The sequence below is a fragment of the Lactuca virosa genome, chromosome 8, assembly GCF_052849685.1.
Source record: "Lactuca virosa cultivar CGN04683 chromosome 8, Lactuca_virosa_CGN04683_v6, whole genome shotgun sequence".
Taxonomy (NCBI): domain Eukaryota; kingdom Viridiplantae; phylum Streptophyta; class Magnoliopsida; order Asterales; family Asteraceae; genus Lactuca; species Lactuca virosa.
The window spans coordinates 304,305,744-304,332,369 of NC_136433.1; the positions used below are offsets into that span (position 1 = coordinate 304,305,744).

At 37.9% G+C, this 26,626-nt stretch overlaps 1 protein-coding gene and 1 long non-coding RNA gene across 2 annotated transcripts; one reads left to right on the forward strand and one right to left on the reverse strand.

Annotated features, from left to right (window-relative positions):
• The first annotated feature begins 20,158 nt into the window (after positions 1-20,158).
• On the forward strand, positions 20,159-22,003 carry LOC145133556 (isoleucine N-monooxygenase 1-like). Its single transcript, XM_079068487.1, has 2 exons — positions 20,159-21,181; positions 21,347-22,003. Exons 1-2 carry the CDS (start codon positions 20,183-20,185, stop codon positions 21,986-21,988), a joined length of 1,641 nt encoding a protein of 546 aa, XP_078924613.1. The 5' UTR covers positions 20,159-20,182; the 3' UTR covers positions 21,989-22,003.
• A 527-nt stretch (positions 22,004-22,530) lies between these two features.
• Positions 22,531-26,276, reverse strand: LOC145134465 (uncharacterized). Its single transcript, XR_013719163.1, has 3 exons — positions 25,869-26,276; positions 25,543-25,603; positions 22,531-25,455 (listed from the first exon to the last, which is right to left on the reverse strand). It is a non-coding gene; the product is annotated as an uncharacterized LOC145134465 (long non-coding RNA).
• Positions 26,277-26,626: the final 350 nt, after the last annotated feature.

The window sequence follows — 26,626 nt, forward strand, 5'->3', positions numbered from 1 at the left end:
GAAACTAAGGAGGTGCAGAATATTCCGGTGGTGTGTGACTATCCGGAAGTCTTTCCCGAAGATCTTCCCGGATTGCCCCCTGATCGACAAGTAGAATTCTGTATCGACTTGTTACCAGTAACGACGCCAATAGCAAAAGCACCATATCGATTAGCACCAACAAAGATGAAAGAGCTTATGACACAACTTTAGGAGTTATTGGACAAAGGTTTTATTCGACCAAGTTCATCACCCTGGGGAGCCCCTGTGTTATTTGTAAAGAAAAAGGACGGGAGCATGAGAATGTGCATCGATTACAGAGAGCTGAATAAAGCAACAATAAAGAACAAGTACCCGTTGCCAAGGATTGATGACCTGTTCGATCAGTTGCAAGGTTTGAGCTATTTCTCGAAGATCGATCTGAGGTCAGGATATCATCAGCTAAAGGTAAGAGAGCAGGATATTGAGAAGACTACGTTCAGAACAAGATATGGACACTATGAGTTCTTGGTTATGTCGTTTGGACTAACCAATGCTCCAGCATCTTTCATGGATTTGATGAACAAGGTTTGTAAACCATACCTTGATAAATCCGTGATAGTGTTCATAGATGATATCTTGATTTATTCAAAAAGCAAGCAGGAGCATGACAAGCATCTGCGTGAAGTGCTAGAAGTTCTGAAAAAGGAGAAGCTGTATGCAAAGTTCTCCAAATGTGAATTTTGGATTCAAGAAGTCTAATTTTTGGGTCATGTGGTTAACCAAGAAGGGATAATGGTCGACCCAGCGAAGATTGAAGCTGTGATGAAGTGGGAACAACCAAAAAGTCCTACGGAGAGCCGAAGCTTTTTAGGATTAGCTGGATATTACCGAAGGTTTATCCAAGGCTTTTCTTCGATCGCTACTCCATTAACAGCTTTGACCTACAAAGGAGCTACTTATACTTGGAATGAGAAGCATAAGGAAGCTTTCGAGAAGTTAAAGAAGAAATTGTGTGAAGCACCGATTCTTTCGTTGCCTGAAGGAGTTGATGACTTCGCAGTTTATAGCGATGCATCTGGAGTTGGGTTAGGTTGTGATCTGACCCAAAGGGATAAAGTGATAGCGTATGCATCGAGGCAATTAAAAGAGCATGAAAAGAGCTACCCCACTCATGATATGGAGTTGGCAGCGGTAGTATTCGCCTTAAAGATATGGAGGCATTATCTTTATGGCACAAAGTGTAAACTTTTCACTGATCATAAGAATCTTCAATATCTCTTTAATCAGCAGGAATTGAACATGAGGCAACGACGCTGGCTAGAGTTACTCAAGGACTACGAATGTGAGATACTTTACCACCCTCGTAAAGCAAATGTTGTTGCTGATGCTCTTAGTCGGAAGGTAAACCTTGAAAAGAAAAGTCCAAGAGCGTTGAGAATTAAAGTTGTCTCGACAATTGTGGAAAGTATAAAGAAAGCTCAAGCGGAAGCTTTAGAGAAAAATGACCGAAAGGAAGAACGTTTGGGCAAAACGTTAGTATTCGGTACAAACAACCAAGGGTTGAAGGTATTCCAAGATAGGATATGGGTACCTAAGACGAGAGGAGCAAGAGATCTTCTGATGGAAGAAGCTCACAAGACCATGTACTCGATTCATCCCGGCAACACAAAAATGTATAGGGATCTAAAACCCTACTACTGGTGGCCGACGATGAAGCTCGATGTTGCTAAGTATGTGGCCGAGTGTGTAACATGTGCTAGGGTTAAGGCACGACATCAGAAACCGTATGGGAGTTTAGAACTTTTACCTGTACCCATAGGTAAATGGGAAGACATCACCATGGATTTCGTGACTAAACTACCCAGAACAAAGAACGGTCATGACATGATTTGGGTGGTCGTTGATCACTTCACTAAGAGTGCGCATTTTATACCAGCCAACGAGAAATGGTCTATGGATAAGCTTGCGAATTCTTACGTGAAGGAAATTGTGAGGCTTCACGGTGTTCCATTAACGATTGTATCAGATCGTGACAGCCGTTTTACCTCAAGGTTTTGGAGGAATCTACAAGAGGAATTGGGTACCAAGTTGTGTTTGAGTACAGCTTACCATCCGCAAACCGATGGTCAGAGCGAACGAACAATTCAAACGTTGGAGGATATGCTGAGAGCATGTACCCTAGAATTCCAAGGTAACTGGGATGAACACTTACCTCTAGTAGAATTTTCCTATAATAATAGTTTCCACTCGAGCATCAAGATGGCACCTTATCACGCTTTGTATGGAGAAAAGTGTCGAACGCCGTCATGTTGGCTGGAAGCTGGGGAAAAACAGTTTATGGGACCTGAAATAGTCCATCAGACTGCTGAAAAGTTGAAAGTAATTAGGGAAAGGATGTTAGCAGTTGAAGATCGACAAAAGAGCTATGCTGACAAGAAAAGACAACCGATATCATTCGAAGTTGGAGATTCGGTTTTACTTAAAGTCTCGCCGTGGAAGGGACTTATAAGATTTGGAAAAAGGGGAAAATTGAGTCCAAGATTTATTAGACCGTTTAAAGTTCTTCAGAGGATCGGGAATCAAGCTTACAAGCTAGAATTACCAGAACAACTAGAGGGTATTCATAACACCTTTCATGTGTGTTATTTGAGAAAGTTCACGGGAGATGTGCCCGACATAATTCCACTTTCTGAATTAAGGTTGGATGAAAACAAGAGGTTAATTGAAGAACCTGAGGCAATCGTTGACCGTAAGACTAAGAAGTTGCGACGCAAGATGGTCAATTTAGTGCTTGTGCGTTGGAAACATACGAATGGGCCAAATCTCACCTGGGAAACGGAGAGTGACATGATGAGTCGCTACCCGCAGTTGTTTGTTGATGTGTGATTCCGGGGACGAAATCATCCTAAGGAGGAGAGAATTGTAACGCCCGTGTTTCTAGGCTTGGCATTAATATTGACATAATAGTCTAGGTTAACCTTTGTAACTCATTTTGAAGAAATGAAAAGGAATTATGTGAATATTATGTGAATTATGTGTTTTATGCTTAATTATTAGGATTTAATTAATTAAGAATAAAAATGAGCGTCGAAAATAAATATTAGATAAAGCCGATATCTATTAAGAAAGTTGTAGTGGTTGTGACAAGGATTCCGGATATATAAAGAATACCGAAATCCGAGTTATAACGAAGAAGTTATGACCTGTCGAAGTTTCGCGACAAAACCGGCACGGTGCCGAATGACGTAAAAAGTGAGTTTTTGATAAACTACTTTTTAGCCTTAGTGATCTAAATGAAAGTCGTAGTGTTCGTTAAACCGAGAGTATGCATAAAAAGAACGCCAAAATCTGACTTTGTATGAGGAAGTTATGATTTTTCTAAGTTTCAGCTTAGCAGTAGACAGCTAAAAACTCGAATTTTAGATCGAGTGATTTTTAGCCAACACGACCTAAACGAGAATCGAAGGTCTCGTCAATAGTAGTACAACGGTAAAGAGACAGACGAAAACTGACGTCGGATGAAGAAGTTATGAATTTTTAACGGATTTCCTGTCCCAGTCTGTTCAAAATAATAATATTAAAATTAAAGTCAAAATTAGCCGACGAAGTCTAAACGAAAGTTGTAGAGTGTAATTTTACATACACGTGCATATAAAGAACGTCAAAAAAGGAGCCCGTATGCGAAAGTTATGGATTTTAGAAGTTTTGGCACAAAAATCTAAAAAAAACACGAAATTCGAGAAATTTCGCATAGTCATTTCGCTCTATGTGTGCCACGTGTCCGAATTGCTGAGTCACCCGAGGCCAGCTGGCGAGGTGTGTCGCATCCTCCTCTCACCGAAGGCTCGGCCAATCAGAAGCTGCCCCGTGCCTTCTCCGTGTCCGATCTCGGTGAGTCATCTGAAGTAGGTGAGTCATCCGAAACTGGACCAATCCGAAGACCACACGTGTCCGAGCCTCGCACTTCCATCATCCTTCCCTCGCCTCCGAACCTCACAGCTGCGACGCGTGTCTTCTTCTCGTTGCTTCGGGTCCGAAGCTCGGCCCTATAAAAGGGAGGTTGCGAGACCTCCCAGGTAACTTTGGAAATTTGCCATCTTTCACCCTTAATTTCATATTTTAGCTATTTTCACTTCCCCCAAAGCCCCGGTATCATAGCAAACACCCGAAACACGTCCCGAAGTGCCCAAGAAGCCCGAGAAATTTATCTTTTCGGTTTTGAAGCCCAACCCTCGCATAAATTAAATCGGTCTTTTATGGCCGAGAAATTAGGGGATGTCACACCTAGTGATCTCAGGGGAGTGTTAGCGTGTGATGATGCAAGCACGTGTGAATGAGGAAGTCTAGGATGAGCCGTAGTGTGTCCCTATGGTGGCATGGGTATCTGGTATTGATAGTGGTATGGTGTAGCGACTAAGGGACTTTGAGACACTTTTTGGGACACGTACGGATAGGTGTGGAACACAGTAGGGGCCCATACTACTGAAAGCACAGGATCCGTACGACGATCAAGAAGGGTCAAAAAGGTTTCTAAGAAGCTAGTGGAGGGTACATAGTATGGTATACCACTAGTGTTAATTGCAGTCATCCTCGTTACTGTCAGCTTGTCGGCTACGATTTTAAAGAATAAGACTAGTGATCGTTTGGGGCTTGAGTGTCCGTGGCAGTTTAGGTCTGGTTGCATCCTAAGGCTGAGTGCTCAGCTGATGGCCATGGATGTTACTTGCTGCATCGGGGTTGAGTTTTCTAGCCTCCTGCGCTAAAGGAAAGAGACATCCGTTGTGGTTCTGTCGATGGTTAAGATTGGAGATGGTGATCTCCTCATCGGTTCTGCTGAAGGAAGATGAATTCTGGTTCACAGCGATGGAATAATTAAGACTAGATGGCTCTTATGATTTGATGGCCAAGGTGAAGGCCATGTCTCATGCGGAATATGTAACATATATTCTACCAGATCGGGTGCATCCGGGGAGACATCGAGTTGATCCTATTCTGAGAAGAAGAGCTATGTGGAGGTGTTGAGTTTGTCAGAGTTGTGTTTAGAGCATCTATAAGGGTATTCTTGAAGCTTCAAGGGGAGGATGAGGCTGTGGATCAACTCTCCAAGTGTAAGGTTTTATGTGCGTAAGTTCAGTTTGGAATGTGCTATGTCTATCCAATGGTGTTCTGACCAATTTCGTTAACTTTAATGGGCGATGCTCGGAGAAAGGTCTAAGAAGTCTCCATCTGAGATTCGGGGATTTCTTGTTGTTAGGATCATCTTTCATTGTGATATTCATCCTATGAGTCAAGTCGATTATGTTTATGGTTAAGCCGGTTTGAGGCTTCAGGGTTACAGACGTTAGTCGATGATGGTTCGAACCCTAAGTGGGGGAGAACTGGGTATTCTGCTTGGAGAATCATCAGATGGTCTGATTTTATGGTTTCATCGCGATGGTTCATAGTAATTTGTAGTTCAGCAATGTTAGAATTTCGTTCTGATTTTATGGTTGCATTGGGGAAAGAAGTGGGATATCATCGAAGTGTTCGTGATCTGGAAGTTTCTCATTGCATTCCTGAGGGGTCCGCCGAAGTCCTCCATTGACGTGAAGAATTTAGGGCTTGGTCAGATCGTAGGTGCAAAGTAAGTTTCTGTTAGGTGTGTGTGATGTTCTCGCAGCAAGAAGCTAGTGGGTAGGGAATTTTTTGTGATTAGTAGTTCCTTTATGGTAGTTGCATGGGCCTGAATGAACAAGCTTAAACCACTCTAAATTTATAATAGGCAAGTGAATCATGATTAGCCCACGATATAGGTTTATTATTTTTTGTTGAGTTGGGCAATGCTTGATCGGTCTCAGGTTCGTTGAGATTATTCGAAAGATTCAAGTAGTAACAGTTGGGGGTGCATTTGATGTGTCAACCCTTAGTGAAATTCAGTAAAGTTTGCATCTTTGCCTATATGTAGGTGTTTTCTCAACTTCTTGGTTATGCAATTACGGTCCCGAGCAGGATTAAGATGGAAAATGGTCTTAGTTATTGGAAGATCGGATATCGAAGAAATGTTCTTCAGTTTTCAGCATTTTTGGATAATTTTGGAGCTCTTTTTGGAGATTGGAATTGTTATTGGTCTTTTTCTCATTAATGGAACTTGTTCAACTTCTTCAATGTAACGCCATGTCCCGAATTTGATTCCTATTTAAGGGTGGTGATCAGAGATCGGGGACTTGCAGGCTTAAGACCTTTGAGGAACTGAGATCTGGACCCATTTCGATGTGGATGACGTAACTTAGATGATCCGGGTGTTCGTTTTGTGTTTTGGAACCAAGGGGTAATTTGGTAAAGTGTCAGCTCGGTCTTTTATGGAAACTGGATCCCTGTTCAGTAAATTTGAAGGCAAGTGTGAGATGATAAAAGCATAGAGCTTCTCGTTACCTTTTCAGGGATATAAGGATCATCGAAATCGGATTTATAACGAAGAAGTTACGGCCTTTAGAAGAATTTAGGGTTTAAGGGAAGATCCTAGTACGCGGGGCGTACATAGGTAGTATGCGGGGCGTACTAGCGTGAATTCATTACGTGAGGCGTACAGCTGGTGTACGCTCAGCGTACTGCAAAAGGGTGGATCGAGGATGTGAGGCCTCGTACGTTGGGCGTACGAGGGTTACACGGGGCGTACGAGGGGATTAAGAAACCCTAATTTCGGGGTGTTCCACCCTATATAAAGACCTTAAGTCTTTACAACTGGCCTCTTTACCAACCTCCATGCCATTTAAACCCTAAAATCGACCTTTTAGCCTCCATTGTTGTGTATTTGAGTCATTGAGAAGAAATTGGTGTTTTTTTTGCTCATTTTGGAAGAGACTGAAGAAGGTGGAAGGTTTATAGCTTGGTGGGAAACTTAGAGGTCCAGAATCATCTCTCATCTTGCAGGTCTTTTGAGGTATCAAGTTCATACCTTGGCTTTGGAATGCTTAAATCTCTTTATGTCTTGATTTTCATGCTTTTGGGTCCCTTTTTGGGTTGGTTGATGAGTTAAGACGTTTGAAGGACTTATTCTTTTAGATATGAGTTTGTTATGAAGTCCCTAAGTATAAAGGTGCTAGCTTTATGAGGTTTATGGTCACATGCATGCAATAAGTCACCTAATAAATCCTTTTGAGCTTTAAGAGTTTCATTTAACAATGCATAAACATAAAGTTAGCAAGTTTACGTGTTAATCCAGCTCAAGGATCGCAGATCTACATTTTGGAGTAATGTATTAAAGGATTAAGGGCTAAATATGGATGATGGTTGAATGGAAGGAGTACGTTAGACGTACAAGCCAATACGCACAACGTACAAGGCCTAAAGCATGTACGCTTAGTGTACAGCTGAGTGCGCCATGTGTACTCAGTTAGTGGACTTCAGATGTTTTGGGCTTCGGTTTGGGCCAATCTTTTGGGCTTTGATGTTTAAGGCTTTGTAGGCTATCTGAATGCAATTCTTTTAGACTAGGAATTTTGTTGGGCCTTGGGGAAAGGCTCATGTAAGGGTTGGGCCCAATTTGGAAAATTAGGCCATGTATGGGCCTTGAGTGTTTATTTGGATTGTGGGCCTTTGGATTGTTAGTTTGGGTCATGTTGAGTAAAGGGTAAAAAGGTATTTTACCCTAGTTTGGGCACCTAGTGTGGACTAGATCCAATTATTGATGGATGATTATTTGGGGGATTATAGCGCGGGGATTTTAGCGGTGCAGCAACCAGAGATTCTTTCTATGAAGTTCGGCATTGCGAGGTGAGTTTCCTCACTGTGTTTAGCGGGTCTAAGGCACCAATTCCGACCCATGATATTTTATGATAGATTACTCGTTGTCTATGTGACACTTGTATGTGTATGTGATGTATGCTTACTGGGCGGGGCCCGATGGTTATTCTGTATGCTATTACCTATTATGCTTATATGAATTGTATATGGGTGGGGCCTGTTATGCGAGTTAATTAGGACGGGGTTTGTTATACTCAGTAGGCGTCGACCGTTATGCGAGTTAGGGTGGGGCACGTTATACTCAGTAGGCGGGGCCCGTAACGCGAGTTAGGGTGGGGCCCGTTATACTTAGTGGGTGGGACCTGTTATGCGAATTAGGGTGGGGCCTGTTATTGCGAATTAGGGTGGGGCCCGTTATAGTCAGTGGGTGTGGCCCGTTATGTGATATGTATGTATGGTATGTGGTATCTTGGGGAATTCACTATGCTTTGTGCTTATGGTTTTCAGTTTTTGTTTCAGGTACTTCTACTTTCAAAGGGAAGAGCTTGGGATGATTGCAGACCACACACCACATGTTTCCGCTTTCTGTGATTTACTCTGATAACGATGATGTATTGATAAAGCTTTAATTACCTTAGTTTTATGAAAATGATATGAATTACTATTTTAGTAATTTAAAAGTGGAAAATTTTGGGTCTTATTTTGGGACGTTACATTCAAGCTGTGGGATCTTGTTGTAGTTGTTAGAATACGGTGTCTAATAGCAGTTGAGGTTCGTCGCAATGTCCAATTTGCTGGTATGTCACCTTTTGGGTAAGGTTACAGTTAAGAAAGAACAAATTCAGTTGGGTAGCATTGTGTTTCCATCTGGAGGGTATGAAAAGTTGTGCTTCCAAGTTGGAACAAGAGTTCAATTTTCTATCTAGCGCGGGTTGTATGTGGTCATGTTTCGTTTGGCGATGTCTCGATGGCAGTTGATTGTCGAAGAGTGTGTGTTTTAGAATGGTATGGATCATGTTTTTTCTGGAAAGTGATGAATGGGATGTTGACTGGGTTTCTACCAGTCAATGGAATGATTGCAGTGTCTCTTTAGGCCGTTGGATGTTGGTTGGCAGTCGTCATGCTCATGGTCCGATGTTGAAAAGAACGGTGAGAATCCATGAGCTTCTCATCTCAATTGGTGGATGTTGTCACCGCATGCTGTGAGCCATCATGGATTTCACTTTTGAAAGTGGGGTCAGCAGTTGTGTAGTGGAGACTCATGTGTTGGTTTGTTAGTCGTGTGGCATATACGGACGTTGTGCAGTATAGTGTTGTCACTAGTGGCTTAGTGACCGATAGGTTTAGTCGCGAAATTGTAGGGTGTTAACTTGTTGGAGAGGTCATGGTGGTATATTAGCATCTCATTATTGGGATTCTTATTAGTGGACTTGTGTTCGTTTTACGATGAGGTTTCATTTGAGCTCTCTCATTATACTGCCTAAGTCATAGTGTTGTGCATGCTAGACTAGCTGAGTCTTGGTAATTGGTGGTTGTATGAGTATTCTTAGAGTTGTTGATAACTCCAAAACTACTGATAGTCCTCTGGACTGCTGATAGTCCTAGGGTTGCTGATAACCCGTAGTTGTTAGATTGAAATAGGTGTATTTTGACACATAATTGTGTGCTAGGCGCAGTTTGGGAGCCTGAGTGTCACACGAATTTTGATATTGCCATGATTGCGATCGTGGGAGTAATTGGTTAGTTGTAAATTATCAATAATTCGGGTTTGCAGTGAAGGACCCCAATCATGATATATGATTTTGGGTTAGAATGAGTTGAATCACTATTGTTTCGTTTGACTATCTCCATGGCTTGATGCATGGTTTTTGAACTAATGGGGAGGGGGGTTACTTCGTGAGTAAAAGCGAGAGATGATTTCAAGGACGAAATCTAATTGAAGTATGGGAGAGTTGTAACACCTAGTTTCCAAAACGGATTGGTGTAGGGCATCAAGGAGTCAAAGGCATGATTTTTAGGAAAATAGGTGTCACAACATGACCATGAAGAGGTCACGACGTGACAGGTGGAAAAGGAAGTCATGACGTGACAATATAATGCTCACATCGTGAGTCTGGTTGCAGCCCAAGCCCATAAATTTTAGGGATTTCTCCATATTTAAGGAACTCATCTCATAACCTAGGGTATCTTCTTCAGCCTCCCTTCATTTCAAACAAAACCCTACCCCCATCCTTGAGTTCTTGAGCATTTGGTGGTGTTTTGGTAACTTGAAGAAGAAGGGATCATCTTTGGGGCATAAATCTAGCTTGCAAGCTTCATTGGCATCTTCTAGCAACCCCTATGGACCCTTGTGAGTATTCAACCTTCATGCTTTATGGTCCCTGGTTGCTAGATCTAGAGTTTTATGCATTATGGTTCATGATTAGATGTGTTATAGTGTTGGGATTCCATAAAGTTGGCAACTTTTTATGGGTCCTTAGAGTCCCTTGGTGATTATATGTAGTAGATACGATGTTCGGCTGGTGTTTGAGCTCTGTTGAGGTGTTGACATCCTTCTCTTCATAAAATGATCTAATTTGAGCTCAAGTCTTGCATTGGACATGCAAGACATTAAAGCATCGATTTTTATGGTTTTTGGGGTGTAAGGAAGTCTTCTGGAGGACTTGGATTAGCAGCTTAATGGATTAAAGGGTTTAATTCATCAAGATGTCGTTCAGATATTTCTCACAACATGAGACTATGTATGTCACGTCATGAGGATCGAAGAACTATAACTATTTTGTCTTTTAGTCGGATCACGACGTGACTAATAGATTGTCATGTCGTGAGGAGCAGTTGACCTGTTGGCCGTTGACTTTTTAACCAGATTGACTTTAAGTCAAACTTGAAGGATTTGGGATGTTGATTAAGATTCTTCCATGTTTTGGTGCTAGAGGGCTCGTGGGAGCAAGCAGTGTAGAAAGGGGATCACGTCACAGTGTTTCTGGGTTCTTCATTCCGGTGAGTTTTCCTCACTATAGATGTGGGTCGAATGCACCAATGTCGACCCACTAGATTTGGTTATGTATCCTTATGTATAGGATGTTGCTGCACTATAACGATCTGTTAGATATATTTATATCCTTGTGTATTAGGATGCAAGAGTAGTGGTATGTGTTGGAATAGTGTCCAAGGTGATTAACTATTGGTAATATTTCTAATAATAGCAGAGTCCTTTTGGGTTGCCCTCAAGACCCAAATTGAGTAGAATAAATAAAGGAGAAATTAGTTATTAATTATTATGGTTAATAATTAATTAGAAACTAATTGGAAATATATTTTGGGAATTAATTAACAGTTTAATTATTTAAAGGGTTGAATGTTCATTAATCGATAGTTGGTTAATCAGGAATGTTCCAGAACCCTTATGGAATTAGGGTTGGATGAAAATCACTCCATCCCACATGGGAAAGGAGTGAAATTTCGTGGTTATGCATCCATCCCACATGGGAAGGAGTACAAAACCCTAGGAGGCATCCAAGGCTATAAATAGGGCCTTAGGGATTTCATTCCTCCTTGCACCTTGGCTTGAAGTATTCGCCAACCCTTCTTCCTCCCCCTATTAGGGACGATTTCTAACCCCTTTGGGTTTGTGAAATTAACCCTTCTCCTAGTTATTTTTATTCCACTCTTTGGTGTCATTGGGTGTGATACCATTAGAGGGATTCTGGTTTGGATCCTTTCATCCAAGCAACTTCATGGAGGTTCAAGATCTCAAGCATGGAGATTAAGGGCTACATAAGAGGTATGTTTTCTTACTTATGTTTTAGTTTTCTAGGGTTGATGTAATTAGCATTAAGCCATAGATCCATAGGATGCATGTACACTTAGCTATATCGTTGTTTCGATTTTTCCGCTGCCTAGTTTTAGAGTGTATTTGATGCATAGAAAACCCAACAGTGGTATCAGAACTATTGGTTCATGGTTACTTTCACCCTAGATCCATGTTTTCTGAAAATACTTGTTTGGAATTGAATGGTAGAAGAAGAATTGAAATTTTCGTAATTGATAAAAACCCTAGTCATAGCTCACGACGTGAACAAGGAGGTCACGACGTGAGCTCAGCAGGATTAGGGTTTCGGATTTTTTGCTATTTTTCGAATATGAAGCTTTATAAAATATGGATAAATACCTAATTTAAATTGTTTTTGAATCTGGAAAATTAATAAATATTATTTAAATGTGTTTATTTAAATTTGAATATTTATTTGGTAATTGATAAATATTATTTAAATTTGTTTATTTGAATTTGGATATTTATCTATTATTTAAATAGTGAATTTAATATTTAATATTATTTATAATATGGATTTATAAATTTGAATATTAACCCCTCATGATTTATTAATTGTTACATTGCGTCTTCGCAATTAATTGGAATTAATAATAGACAACTAAATTTAAAGAGTTTTAAATTTACCCCTTGCATTTATATATATTAGAATTGTGTTTATTATATGTATAAGAAAGTTACAACATGCGCCCTCGCGTGTTTAAACATTGACATTGTCAGTCTTACCACGACTAGGCTCACCCGTTCTAATGTAAGGGTTTAAGGAGGTCTCTTTGATTCCTAATGAGGTCGGTTTTTAATATGCTTCGCGCTTACCACCCTCACCGCCCTATTGCATTTTGAGAATGGAGTTACCGAAAGGGTTTGATAGTGATAATGGTCAATCTAAAAGTATTCTAAATACAAGTATAAAACAAAATCTCGTTTTATTAATAGAATGTGAGTTTATATTATCCATGAAAATTGCACATTCTCTTTATATTCTGTTGGTGGAGCTCGTGTGGTTAACCGGCATATCAATATAGAATATAGTCGAGAGTGATATGGAACTCGCGAATCTCAAGCGTAACTTGAGTTGGGGACCATGCGATTTTGCAAGGTTAATTCTCAATCTATTTAATGTGAATATTATGTTATCCATAAAAGTTGCACATTCTCTTTATAACTTGTTGATGGAGCTCGTGTGGTTAACTGGCACGTCAATTTAAGAGTATAGGTAGAGAATGATGTGGAACTCGCGAATCTCAAGCGTAACTTGAGCCGGGGACCACGCGATTTTGTATGGTCGATTCACCATCTGTTCAGTGATCCGCGGCGACCCCGTTATTGAATTTGAGATGAACATAATCCGAGATTAACATGCCATTGATAGTCAATGAATCTCAAAGATCTAGGAGTTTCGTAGTGATCGAAATTGGCAAAGGGCTTTGCCTACCTAAATAACTTTATGGTGTGTTTACGGCATCCCTTTACAGATCATGGAGCCAAATATGGATCCTGGCCTTCTAAAATAATTTAGGGTGATTATTTTCTAAGGATAAGTAAAACAAACTATAATGGAATTTTATTGAATGATGTCGAAAACCTTATCCACTAAAATCTACTGCTAAAAAACCTTTGAAAGGATTAGCTGTGAGGATGAAAATCTTGTTAATTTCGTAGTTTGGGAATAGTTCTCATAAGCGAAAGGAAAGATCATGCCTTTGTTAAAGCTCTTCCTAGGTTACTTCAAACATTGCATTCTAAATTGTTAGAAAGAGCAATTATCAAATGTACGTTGTAAATTGACATATTGAAGTAAAATGGAATTTCCTTGAGTCAGGAGTTGACTATGGTTAGTCGACTAGCTAACATGTACATATGATCAGTTCATTCTGATTTTCATATGAACAACTTGGAATATCCATTAAGGAGTTGTGTAAAATGTTAAGGTTTCCTTTTGGAACTAACATGCCCAATCATAGAAACTCATACTTTAAAAACACTCACATATTCTACTATCATGAATAGAAGTGTCAAGAAGAAGAAAGCCAATTGCCCATGGGTTAAAAGGCGATTAGTTTTGGTATACCTAATCTAGGCCCAAATACCTAGGACAAAGGAAGGCTTATTTTGATGTTCTAATAGCAATTCGTTTCCATAACAAGAAAAGGACTAAGAAAGCAAAACTTGCCCAAATGTATATTTGAGGTGAAAGAACTGGAACATGAAGAAGTTAAATTTGATCATGGATCACGAGCCCGTGCTACTTTCCATTGGATCAAAAGATAACTAGTTCTTCCATGTTTGTTATTCAAACAAATATATGGATTTATAATGCCATCAAAACATTACTTCTAAACCTTGAGTGTGTTGCTAAGGATTAGTTCTGACATTTGCAAATATGTGCAATCACTAAAATGAAGTAAGAAGACTAAAACATGGAGAAGATAATTTGATCATGAATGCCAAGCCCTTGCTACATTTATAGGATCAAAATACAACTCTTTTCAAAATGTTTAGTCTATGGTATTATAATTGAAATTGTTTATACTATGATTCATGAGATAGTTTTGACTTATTTAAATGTGGAGCATTCTAACATGTTAAAAGAAAGTCATGAAATCTATGAAGCTAGTATAGTAGCAATAATTCAAAATTGATTCGAACATTTGAATAAGGTGTACTATTGTGAATATATGTTGATGTTAGTTCAACTAATGGATCGTACAGATTGACCATAATAAGTACTTATTCAAATACATCCAAATGTTTGGGTGAAATGTATTTGTGGAATCATAGTATTGGATACATAAATGAGAAATGCATTACCAAGTATCCAGTTGGATCGGATTTTATGTATCATTTGACCTCGAGTCTTATGATAAATGCAAATCATGTTTATCAAGATAGATGATGAATGCGTCACTAGGTGATGTGAGTATCTGTTGGAATTAATTCATACTAATGGACCGTTCAGATTAACCGCGATACATGGTGAGACCAACTTCGTATAAATGTGAGTCTGGAGCCTTTTAGGTGTTCAAAGCTCTCATAAAACGAAGTTAAGAATCAATTGGGCAATAGGATGAGACACTCATAGCGAGAATCTCAGTCCAAGCTTTATCGATCATCTAAGTGATCGTGAAAGAGTTTCATGATCTATCTCCACCCAAAACACTACCACTAGGGAGTGTTAGTTGGATAGAGAAACAAATCGTTTATTGATTTTGTACTAGATGAGTCGTATTGTGCTTGCTAATAATTCGTGGATTGTACCATGAATAATGTTACAAGAAGTCCTTTGGTCTTATGCCAAGTAAGTAGGTTCTTGAAACACTCTATGATATGTGAAATGGGATTCTATCCTCACTGCCATATATGCAAGTCTACGATTATGAGGCTTACGCTCGTCATGAAGCGTTCGACAATCTAGGACTTTAAATAGAGATGTGTTGTCTCGTTGGAGAGCCCAACAAGCATTTTGGATAATTGTTTAACAACATTCTGAGAAGAAAGTGTATGTTGCTCAAAGGGCAGTCTTCCAAGAGAGGAAGCTAATTTCCAAAAGAGCTAGTGGGAGCCACATTGATCTTGATAAGATTCAAGAGTCAACCAACAAAGAGCCTAAAGTTGGACATAGCATTCAATTTGGAATTGAAAGAGCTATTAAGGAAACTGACATATTTCCATTTTACCTTATAGATCTGATAGAAGACGTCATGGACCTAGTCATATAATAGTTTATATTGCTAAGGTATTTGAGTCACTGGTAGATAGCAATCAGAGTGTACCAGCTATTGGAAGCTATGGTAGGCCCTAAAGGCAACAACATAGAAAGAGGAATTGGAAACTGAGATTCAATCCATGTATGTTGTTATTTGGTAGACCTAGCACTTAACCTTAACCCTTAGCATAAGAAACTATATTCTAACTTAGCAAGTGTAAATGGCTTGGTATGAGAACCGTTTCACTATGATATACATGGGAGATACAAAACACGTACATAATCAGGATCTATGGAGATAGATCAAAGTGATTCGTTGGATTAAGCCAAAGTACATGGAATGTTGAGGAAACTCGATATGCAGAACTCAAAAAGGAGTTTAGGCTGGCATGACATTGAGCAATTCTAATGTTCTAGTTCTACTATTGAGCTAAAGCAAATGATTCGTATCCCACATCTAATGAATTGTATGCTTCGTGCATCACAAGTTAGATTAGTTCAATTTGGCAAGAATCAATGAATCAAAATCAAGAACATTCTTAAGTGTCCTTGGAGGACAGAAGAAATGATCTTGATAATATGGAAGAGATCAGTGAAAGAGTTACATTGATGCTAAGTTCCATACTGATAAGGGCAATTCCGTTTGCAGTCGGAATTCGTGCTTTTACTAAATGGTGATATATTAGCTTGGAAGAGTACCAGATAATACACCATAGTGGATTTAACATACTTAGATTATGTTGCAGTTGGTTAAATTGCAAAGTCGAAAATGTGGCTGAAAGAGATTCATTAGTGACATCTTTGTTGAAATTCAATCATTGATGGTCCTTATGAAGTTTCTTGTGACTTTAGGGGTGAACTTACCTCGAGTATGGATCCCAAGTCACACAAGCTCACATTACACATACTCAGTAAGTACCAACGCATTTGATAGTGAGTCAAATGTAAAGACATCATAGTCAATGATTCATATCGAAAGAAAATCTTGTCAATCCATTCCTAAGCCAATGTCACTGACCAAGTCTGACAGTCAGACAAAGTCTAGAGGCATTAGATTTGCAAATGAATTGGCTTAAACACTCTTAGTTTGGTTTGTTTTAAAACCCGAGAACTTTAAGCAGTATAAGTTTTAATTTGATTTGGCGATTATTAAGTGGTGATCTTAATATATGATAGAGTTCGGTCATTTCAATTAGCTTATCACTGCGATCTCACTTTTGCATGTTTGGAACCCACTTCCCGAGTATTAATTTACTCAAATGTCCACAGTCGGTCATACTCTTGGAAGTAAGTAGTGATTCAAGACTGTCATGAGTATTAGTGGATTGTCCATATTGATTGGACATAGCAAAGAGATTGCGCTAACACTCATTAGTGCCTAATAGAGATTTAAGTATTGGACCAACCGACGCTTAGAGATTACTTCATGGATTCAGTCACGAGTAATTCTAAGACGATAATATCTTCTATTCTTCAAACCTAGATGCATGTGGGGTTTTGCTCTAAGATTCTGTTATGCATTGGACTACTCCAACGCTAACCGTAACTGGTAGTTATAAAGGGTATATCCATGTATGACATGATGAAATAGACAGAAACTATATAGTCGAAGTTTATTCGTTCCTTCTGCCTTAATAGGAGAAGCGATGTCTATGGGCCCCTCGATGATTTGGTGCTGACATCTAAAGTGCTTAGCCGAGCCCTGACTGGAATTGATGTGTTCAATTTAGTAGTCAGATGCAGTCGTCACAAATCTATATCAGGAAACATAATCTTGAATTCTTGAGATTGACCATTATCTATGTCTCGAAATCATACAAATATCATAGAATGAAGGGATAGTTGATCACTTATCTAAGGGTTGAATCTTGATTAGATCAAGAGTTCGGTAGTTGCATTGGATGGCTAACTCTCTGTTGATTATTGGAGAAATATTAGTCCTCGTATAGTTGATGACTTGTCCAAGTGGGAGACTGTTGGAATAGTGTCTAAGGTCATTAACTATTGGTAATATTTCTAATAATAACAGGGTCCTTTTGGGTTGCCCTCAAGACCCAAATTGAGTAGAATAAATAAAGGAGAAATTAGTTATTAATTATTATGGTTAATAATTAATTAGAAACTAATTGGAAATATATTTCGGAAATACATTTTGGGAATTAATTAACAGTTTATTTATTTAAAGGGTTGAATGTTCATTAATCGATAGTTGGTTAATATGGAATGTTCCAGAACCCTTATGGAATTAGGGTTGGATGAAAATCACTCCATCCCACATGGGAAAGGAGTGAAATTTCGTGGTTATGCATCCATCCCACATGGGAAGGAGTACAAAACCCTAGGAGGCATCCAAGGCTATAAATAGGGCCTTAGGGATTTCATTCCTCTTTGCACCTTGGCTTGAAGTATTCGCCAACCCTTCTTCCTCCCCCTCTTAGGGACGATTTCTAACCCCTTTAGGTTTGTGAAATTGACCCTTCTCCTAGTTATGTTTATTCCACTCTTTTGGTGTCATTGGGTGTGATACCATTAGAGGGATTCTGGTTTGGATCCTTTCATCCAAGCAACTTCATGGAGCTTCAAGATCTCAAGCATGGAGATCAAGGGCTACATAAGAGGTATGTTTTCTTACTTATGTTTTAGTTTTCTAGGGTTGATGTAATTAGCATGAAGCCATAGATCCATAGGATGCATGTACACTTAGGTATATCGTTGTTTCGATTTTTCCGCTGCCTAGTTATAGAGTGTATTTGATGCATAGAAAACCCAATAGTATGTGGGTTAGAGTACCAGTAGGATGTTATCGTCTAGTGGAATGCCTTAGGGGTTGTATGTAGCCATGTAGAATAGCCTGAGAACTTTGATCTATGCTTTCTTTCTTATTCCTTATTTGGTTGTGGCTCTAAAGTAGGTTCATCTGTTCGGGTGGCTATCTCACCACTGGTTACTTATAGATATGTATTCTATGGAGATTTAAAGTAGCGGAGCAATGTCCTGTAAGGGGTCTAGTAGGCGGTAGTGAGTTGTATGATTGGTAGTTGCATGTATTATGTGCCTACATGATTTCTTGATTGTTTATATGTCAACATATATTGTGGCGGTTAGGTTGAGGCAACTTGTCGACAAACCCGGGGAGCAGTTGGGTTGAGGCAGCATGCCAACAAACCCGAGGAACGGTTAGGTTGAGGCAGTAGGCCAACAAACCCAGGGAGCGGTTGGGTTGAGGCAGCAGGCCAACAAACCCGGTATTCATGTTGTATATTTGTTTTTGTTGTGTAGGGTATTTTGGGGGAACTCACTAAGCTTCATTCTTACCCATTTGTTATTGTCTTTAGGCATCATCAGTGATCCTGGGAAGGCGATGATATGACTGTACATATTTGTCAGCGACAATGAAGATTTTGCATTTACTATATTGCTCTGATTTTATAAGAGCGTACTTGGAACAATTGGTTTTCTTAACCTGTATCCTAAAAATGAGCATTTTTACCTTAATTAAAAATGGAATTTTTTGATGTGGAAATGGGTCATTAGAAGTGATGACATGATTAGGATTTCCGGTAGAGGCAAGATTAGGGTTTCGGGTAGCAATTGTACATCTTCGTAGATGTTCATATAGCTTGGTACGTTTTAGAGTTGTATAGAAATTTGCCGAAGATATATATATATATATATATATATATATATATATATATATATATATATATATATATATATATATATATATATATATATATATATATATATATATAGAGAGAGAGAGAGAGAGAGAGGTTCTGGTTTGGTTAGGTATCATTGTCATTGTGAATATCTGTGTCATTTTTTTGAATTATGTTTTGAGAAAGCAGGGCTTTTATAAATATGTAAATGTATTGTTGTGAAATAGGATGTTTTGTTCATTGGATTTGAAAAAGTTATGTTAACTCATCAAAAAGTGGTGGTTGTTCTTGAGTTATATGTGGATGGGTTTTCAGATCTGTGGTTTACAAATCTAGTAATGTATTGTTGTTAAAAATCTTATTGTTGTTGTGGGTTTACGGATCTGGTTGTTCTTAATTTTGAGTTTACAAATCAGAAAATTGTAAACTGGTTGTTCTTGAGTTTGAGTTTTGAAAACAATGGAATGTTTTGCTCTTCTGAACTGGTAACAATATATACGAATTCATCAAATCTTAACAGTAGTTCTTGAGACTGGTGGTCGATGGTGGTGTTGGTGGTAGTCTGGTGGACAACAAGTGGTGTTGGTGGAGGATAGTGGCGGAAGCAAGTGTTGTTCATAAAGTGTTTTGAATGTGTGTGTATGTGAGAGGGAGATGGGTGGCTATTTTCTTTTTTCTTTTCATTTTTTGATGTTTGTAATAAAAATTTTGAAAATGGGAAAATACCAAGGGCAAATATATCTTTATAAAAATTTTGAAAATTTTAGATCTAACTCGCAATAATATCAAACTTTTAGACCAATATCACGAGTCCAAACCTTTTTGGATCAAACTTGCGAGTTGTAACATAACACATGAACCATTCATGCAATTTTGTCAAAACTTAAAGTCATGAGGGGCGTTAAGGAAGGAGCAAAGTGGACAGTTGTACATGTCTTAATTTTTTTGATGGTCTACTTATTATTATTATTATTATTATTATTATATATATATATATATATATATATATATATATACACACACGATAATGTTCATCCTAAGTATTTGAAGATAATCCTTTGGACCGGGCCCCTCCTTAAAGTTGATAGAAAATTTTAAATTTAAATTTTATGAAATAGTAGTAATCCCTAGATGTTGATTGTATTTGCTTAAGGCCCCTTTTCTTTTCGCTTTGTAATCTTTATTTATTTCTTATGCCAATATTAAAGTAAAATACTAAAATATTTACCCTATAAATACCTTAGGATTAGTTGCACCAAGTTAAATCATAACCATTGCTCAACCGATTGTGCATTGCAATTCATGAATAACGTCGTCCCAATACTCGGGATCGCCTGCAACATGCTTCCCAATTCAATACCAACTCTTTCATCGTCATTAACAACCCCTCTTGCAGTCATCATCACCGTTATCCTCTTCTTCTTCGCCAAGTTTATTAGAAACAAACCTCCGTTCCAACATCCACTGCCACCTGGTCCAACTCCTTTACCGTTCATCGGATGCTTCATCCAAATGGTCTTAAATCGGCCAACTTTCCGTTGGATCCATAAACTCATGACTCAGTTCAAGACCCCAATCCTTTGCATCCGGCTAGGACCATCTACGCATGTTATTGCAGTCTCCTGTCCAAACCTAGCATGTGAGTTCTTGAAAAAGCAAGATGAAGTATTTTCTTCAAGGCCTGTCGTATTATCAGCTGATCTGGTAAGTGATGGCTATCGCACAACCATTTTGTCCCCTTCTGGGGAACAATGGAGAAAGATGAGAAAAATGTTGATCCAGGTCATCCTATCATCATCAACACACAAATGGCTCCAACCCAAAAGAGACGAAGAAGCCAATCACTTGCTTAGGTATATTAGCAATCAAATAGAGAAACAAGATACCATAACTAATGGAGGGTTAGTAAATATTCGACTCACGAGCCAACATTTTTGTGGAAACTTGATAAGAAAGATGATTTTTGGGACAAGGTTCTTTGGGGACGGAATGGAAGATGGGGGGCCAGGTGAAGAAGAAACTGAGCATGTCACGTCTGTTTTGACCTTGCTCAAGTATCTTTATGCATTTTCCATCACTGACTATTTCCCATGGTTGAGAGGGAAGACAGATTTTGATGGCCATGAAAAGATCGTGAGGACTGCCATCCAAAGAGTTCGTAAGTATCAAGATCCATTGATCGATGAACGAATTCAAATGTGGAATGAAGGAGTGAGAAAGGTAAACAATGATTTGCTTGATGTTCTTATCAACCATGGAAGCCCTAAGCTCACATCAGAGGAGATCAAAGCCCAGATTATAGTAAGACTCAGGCATGCATTTCTAAGTGACTTTTGATTATTTGATTTCAACAACGTAGAAACTTTTTGGAACAATCTCTTGTATATATAGAAGGTTCTTAAGATTTTCATTAAATTGTAATATTACTGAGTCTTTTTTTGTGTTTTGTGTTTTGCCTGATTTTAGGAACTAATGATAGCCACGATTGATAATCCCTCCAATGCAATAGAGTGGGCGATGGCAGAGATGCTCAACGAACCAACTATCCTAAAGAGAGCAGTTGCGGAACTGGACCATGAGGTAGGTCGCCACCGTCTGGTCGAAGAGCGAGACCTTCACAAACTCAATTACATAAAAGCATGCATCAAGGAGGCCTTCAGGCTGCATCCTTTCTTACCTTTCAATCCACCACATGTTTCAATGATGAATACAACTGTTGCTGGCTACTTCATACCTAAGGGTAGTCATATCTTGCTTAGTCGTCCTGGGCTGGGAAGGAATCCAAATGTGTGGAAAGATGCAATGAATTTTGACCCAGATCGACATCTTGATGCAGAAGGAAAGCAAGTGGTTCTATCAGATAATGAGCTGAGGATGCTTTCGTTTAGCACTGGGAGACGTGGCTGTCCAGGAGTGGTGTTGGGCTCAACCATTACGACGATGATGTTAGCAAGAATGCTTCAAGCGTTCACCTGGGAGGCGCCACCTAATGAGTCGGGGATTAAGCTTGTTGAAAATCAAGACGACCTCAGCTTGGCTAAGCCACTTTTAGTGGTTGCTATCCCACGGCTACATCAATCTCTCTACCCAAAAATATGTATGGAATAAAAATATTTTTCTATTTTCGATGGTTAAAATATAAAGTACCAAAAATTTGAATGGAATAAAAATATTTTTCTATTTTCGATGGTTAAAATATAAAGTAATGTTTCTAAATTAACAAAGTAAATATGTTGATGATTTAAAATAAAAATATGCTTTTGTTTTGAATTAAAAATGAAAATATATTGTTTCTGTTTAACAGTTTGAAAATGAATCCACATCCACTAAAAAGAATTATAAACATTTATAATTTCGTTAAATATTCATCTAGTATCGTCGTCTAGATAAAAAAACAAATCTTTATTTTTTTTGTAAATCTATGTATACCATGTTTATGTATATGTGAGTTGTTGAATGGGGGCTCAACGATTGTGACCGGTGGCATGAATATATACAGTTTTTATATTTGTATACTAGGTAGTCTTCAACCCGTGCTTAGCACGACCCACGAAGGGTAGTTTGGGTATTTGTTATAATGTGCGACAATAAAAAAGAGTATAATGTTAGAAATGGGCAGGTTTTCAATATAGAATGACCGAATACACATATAAATGTAAATCTATGCATTGCTATTTCCCAAACTGATTTTTAGGCCTAGCATACATGGGCAAAGTATTGAATCTGAATTATATACAATGTTTTGACTGCTTGAAGTTACTATTACATTGAATCTGAAAACCCAAATTTCATAATCAAAATACTTGCAAGGAGAAGACTTTTTCGTTCGAGCTCCAAGTTTATTGTTTGCCACTCTAATAGTAAAACTTATCAAAACCATAGACCAATGAACTTTTGCCGAACTTGAAGTATAGCTGATTATTATAGCAACCCACTATCACCGTCATGCAACGAAACACCTTTGACTTTTGTTTTCTTTTTTTCTCCACATTCTTGTTTTTCAGGTGCAAGGTATGAAAATCATGAAAGCATCCTTTATGAACACTTAAGTTATGCATCAATATGTATACTTACAGGTGAGAGGTAAACATACCACATTGCTTATATTAATGGCGACAATATTGTAAAAGAACTTCATCAATTACTATGAAAACTGCAGTACTTAGTAGACGAATGATTGTATAGAAGTTTTTTGGATATTTGTGAAATGTCTAAAATACACTTCAAATGAGAAAATAAGGAAATCTGTAGATATATACTTGTCCAGACTCAACGGCCTTTACAAGAAATGCATAATTAGCAAAAGAATGGTATGTTTGTACAACATATAAAGCAGAAGCCATGACCATCGCCAGGGGCGGATCCCTTTAGGGGCCAGGGGAGGCCATGGTCCCCCCCGTTTTTTAGCCCAGTTACTTCCTATTTTCCTAATATCTCAAAGAGTTTCGTTATTGATTTAAGAAAAAATCGGGACATAATTTCAAACAGAGAAAAAGATATGGATCTACTACTAAAATACTTGATATCAAAACAAACGGACAATCAAAATATCAAAATAAATATAAAAAATTAGACTCTTCTAATAAACAAAAGCCCACAACTCCAACTCAATTTCTTCTTTTTATAAAGCAGAAAAATAGATGAAAGAAACCTAAACAGTAAAATTTATAAAACCCTAATCGTGCATCTCCAGTCGATGGTCGCTGATTTAGAATCGACGGCAGTCACTACTGGAATTTTCTTGCTCTTCGTCGCCCATCTTGTTTCTGAGGTCTCTCTGTATGTTCATTACTATCTTTAACAACTTCAATCTCTGGTTGTGCTCTTTGACTAAGTTTTTATATATTTTGTGATGCTGTGAACCAATATGCTCTGTGAAAGACTCTTGGTTGTTTTTCCTATTCGATGTGCTGTCAATGTTGAAGCCTAGAAGTCTAGAACCTTTTGTTTTTTTATTACTGTTCAATGTGATGTCAAATAGATACTGTTCCTTTATGATATTAATCAATATAATATATTTATGTTTAATCATTTCACTTTAATATTATTTTATTTATGAAAATGAATCTAAAACAATGAAATATTTGTTATGACGGCTAATGATATATGCGTTTATTCATCTTCCATTAACATAATATCTATATATTTTCTAACACAAAATATATAGTTTTATCAAACAAGAAGCTAAATGATAAATGCACTAAAAAATCAACTTATATAATAATCGACATCGACAATATAATTAAATTATAAATATATATTATTTTTGGAGTTTTCATTTTGGCCCCCCTACTTTAATTGGTCGTGTTCCGCCCCTCGCCAAGTTCCGCCCCTCGCCAAGTTCCGCCCCTCGCCATCGCAGTGTGCAGCAGCACAAGTTCTATTTAAAGATGCATACCCATTGTACTGACAAAAGCTAAATGCATGTGGAGGAATCTTGCAAACCCAAATCAGTGCTACCAATTTTTTGAAACAGTTGGTAAGGGAAAAAGACAATAATTGATTTAAGATTTCATAATTATAAAATAAATATTAAAGAAACAATGAATTTGACAAATTGTGGTTATAATAGAAAAGATAAATTCACTTTCTCAGCAAAGCGCACATCACTTTCTTTGTGATGCTGTTAGGGCGACATAACTATAAGTTATTCGACCTGATTTATTTGCAACAAAACAAATAATATTAATTTTTTTCAAATAAATTTACATCTACTAAGGGATTGTTTCTTTTTTATTTAATGAGCTTGATAGGTTAAGTCCATAAGATTGTTTTTTCTTTTCGCCATTTAGTTTCGTATGGATAAATAATGTTTATAAGAAGAAAATGTTGTACAAACAAAAACTATTTTTTTTCCATGCAAATGATGTGTATGAAAAAGAGTAAATGACCATTTTACCCTTAAATAAGAAGCAATTAAAAAAATGAGAAAACAACACCTAAGAAGCATAAACAAGTAAAAGAACTATGTTGTGAGTTGTGACCTAGTCTCACTATTCGTGTATTGGTTTTTTTACACAAAACTTTCCAGCCAACGATATTTTTGGACAAATTTACCCTTTGACGAAGTTATTTGTCTTGGCTTTTATTTATTGTAGAATCCTACTTTTTTATTCGAGCATTAAACTTCGATGAATCTAGCAATATTATTTCTCATTATTTTAATAACGGCCTGAAAAGAATTTTATGTTGTGCCTTCTGTACTTACCTATAAACCAGAGAACTCTCATAAGCTATATGATTTTGACCTACAGATCCAAGTCAGCAACCAATTGATATAACGCCTTGCTGGGAATAGAAAGCAAGTGAAAAAAACTTATTTGCTTTGTATTATACCAAGTAAAATTCCTAATTTTTTCACTAAAAATAAAGAAATTGCATGAGGGGACAAAGCACAATTTCATTACTGATACAAAATAGCACAACATGAACCACAAGAAATCAATTCCATAATTCACGAAGCAAAAGATCCTATAAACATTATGGAAAGACCTTTCATTTCTATTTACCTTCTAAAATCAAACTTACCAAAGTAGAGTTCAAGACATACCTCATATATTTCAGAATTGATTAATCTGCAACAACAACTGATTAGTTAACAGAGAAACTGATCATCATTATTTCATCTTCTGAGAAAATCGAAAGTAATTAAAATAACTTACAATCCAAAGCCTCTTGTAGCGTCAGCGTCTATTAGAAACCGAAACAAGGTTTTATAAAAATCTGCAAAGAGCGAGATGAAAGAAGATTAATCATGTAACGACTGAAGACTGACAGACTGGAGTTCGGATAAATTAATATAAGAAAGAAGGTAGCGATAAATGGGGATAACAGGAGAAGGGATAAGCCATTACAGGTTTTATATTGAAATTACTTTCATTTCACTCCGTAATCAATCAAACCACCGACAGTAGTTGGAATCTTCAGAAATCATATACACCTTAATCAATCCCAAAAATAAATTGTGTAGGGGAATAATATTACATACCATTAAAGGTCCGATGAGTTGGATTGAGATCAGCACAGAGCATCATCAGGGGCGTACTAACCAGTTCTGCAAAAAAGAACTCAAATTTATTAAGAAGCCTACTTTACGAAAAAAAAAAGTTGGAGAGGATATCGAGCTCTGTTGAAGCGCTTTCTAGAGAGAGAAAGGAGAAAAAGAATGAAACACATGAGGACATGAGGTGTGAGTTGTGAGAATGAAACGGAACGAGCAGGGAAATAGAGAAAAGGGGAACGTTGGAGAGATAATGGAGGGAAGACAAAGCTTGGAAGACAAGGTGGTAGTGGAATACACTATGTATGCGGTTATTGGTCGAGAGAGGCGGTGGTCGACTGGTCACTGGTCGACATCTAAGGAGATGAATGCACGTGGCCAGATAAACGATGTCGTTTTCCAAAATGACCTGCTACACTATCATCACAATTGACAAGTGGGATAAAGAACCAACAGCCCACATCTTTAACCCAAACATGAACCACCAGGTACCAGCTAAAGACCCGACCCACTTTTCCATCTTTCCCTCTTTGAAAAAAATAATGGATCCAGATTCTCCTTGTTGTTATCACGTGTCCTCCATTCTAAAATTCCTAAAAAATCCTCAAAATTCCACAAAAAAACAAGCATAATTCCTCAAGAAACCTTTCACCCCCACTTTTCTCAAACTTTAAAGGGTAGGGTTTATTTATATATATATATATATATATATATATATATATATATATATATATATATATAAGATA

Bases quoted from the DNA above. Each gene is read 5' to 3' on its own strand.
- LOC145133556 (XM_079068487.1), top strand. From the start codon at position 20,183: ATGAATAACGTCGTCCCAATACTCGGGATCGCCTGCAACATGCTTCCC. The intron at 21,182-21,346 runs GTAAGACTCAGG...GCCTGATTTTAG, and splicing joins AGATCAAAGCCCAGATTATA to GAACTAATGATAGCCACGAT.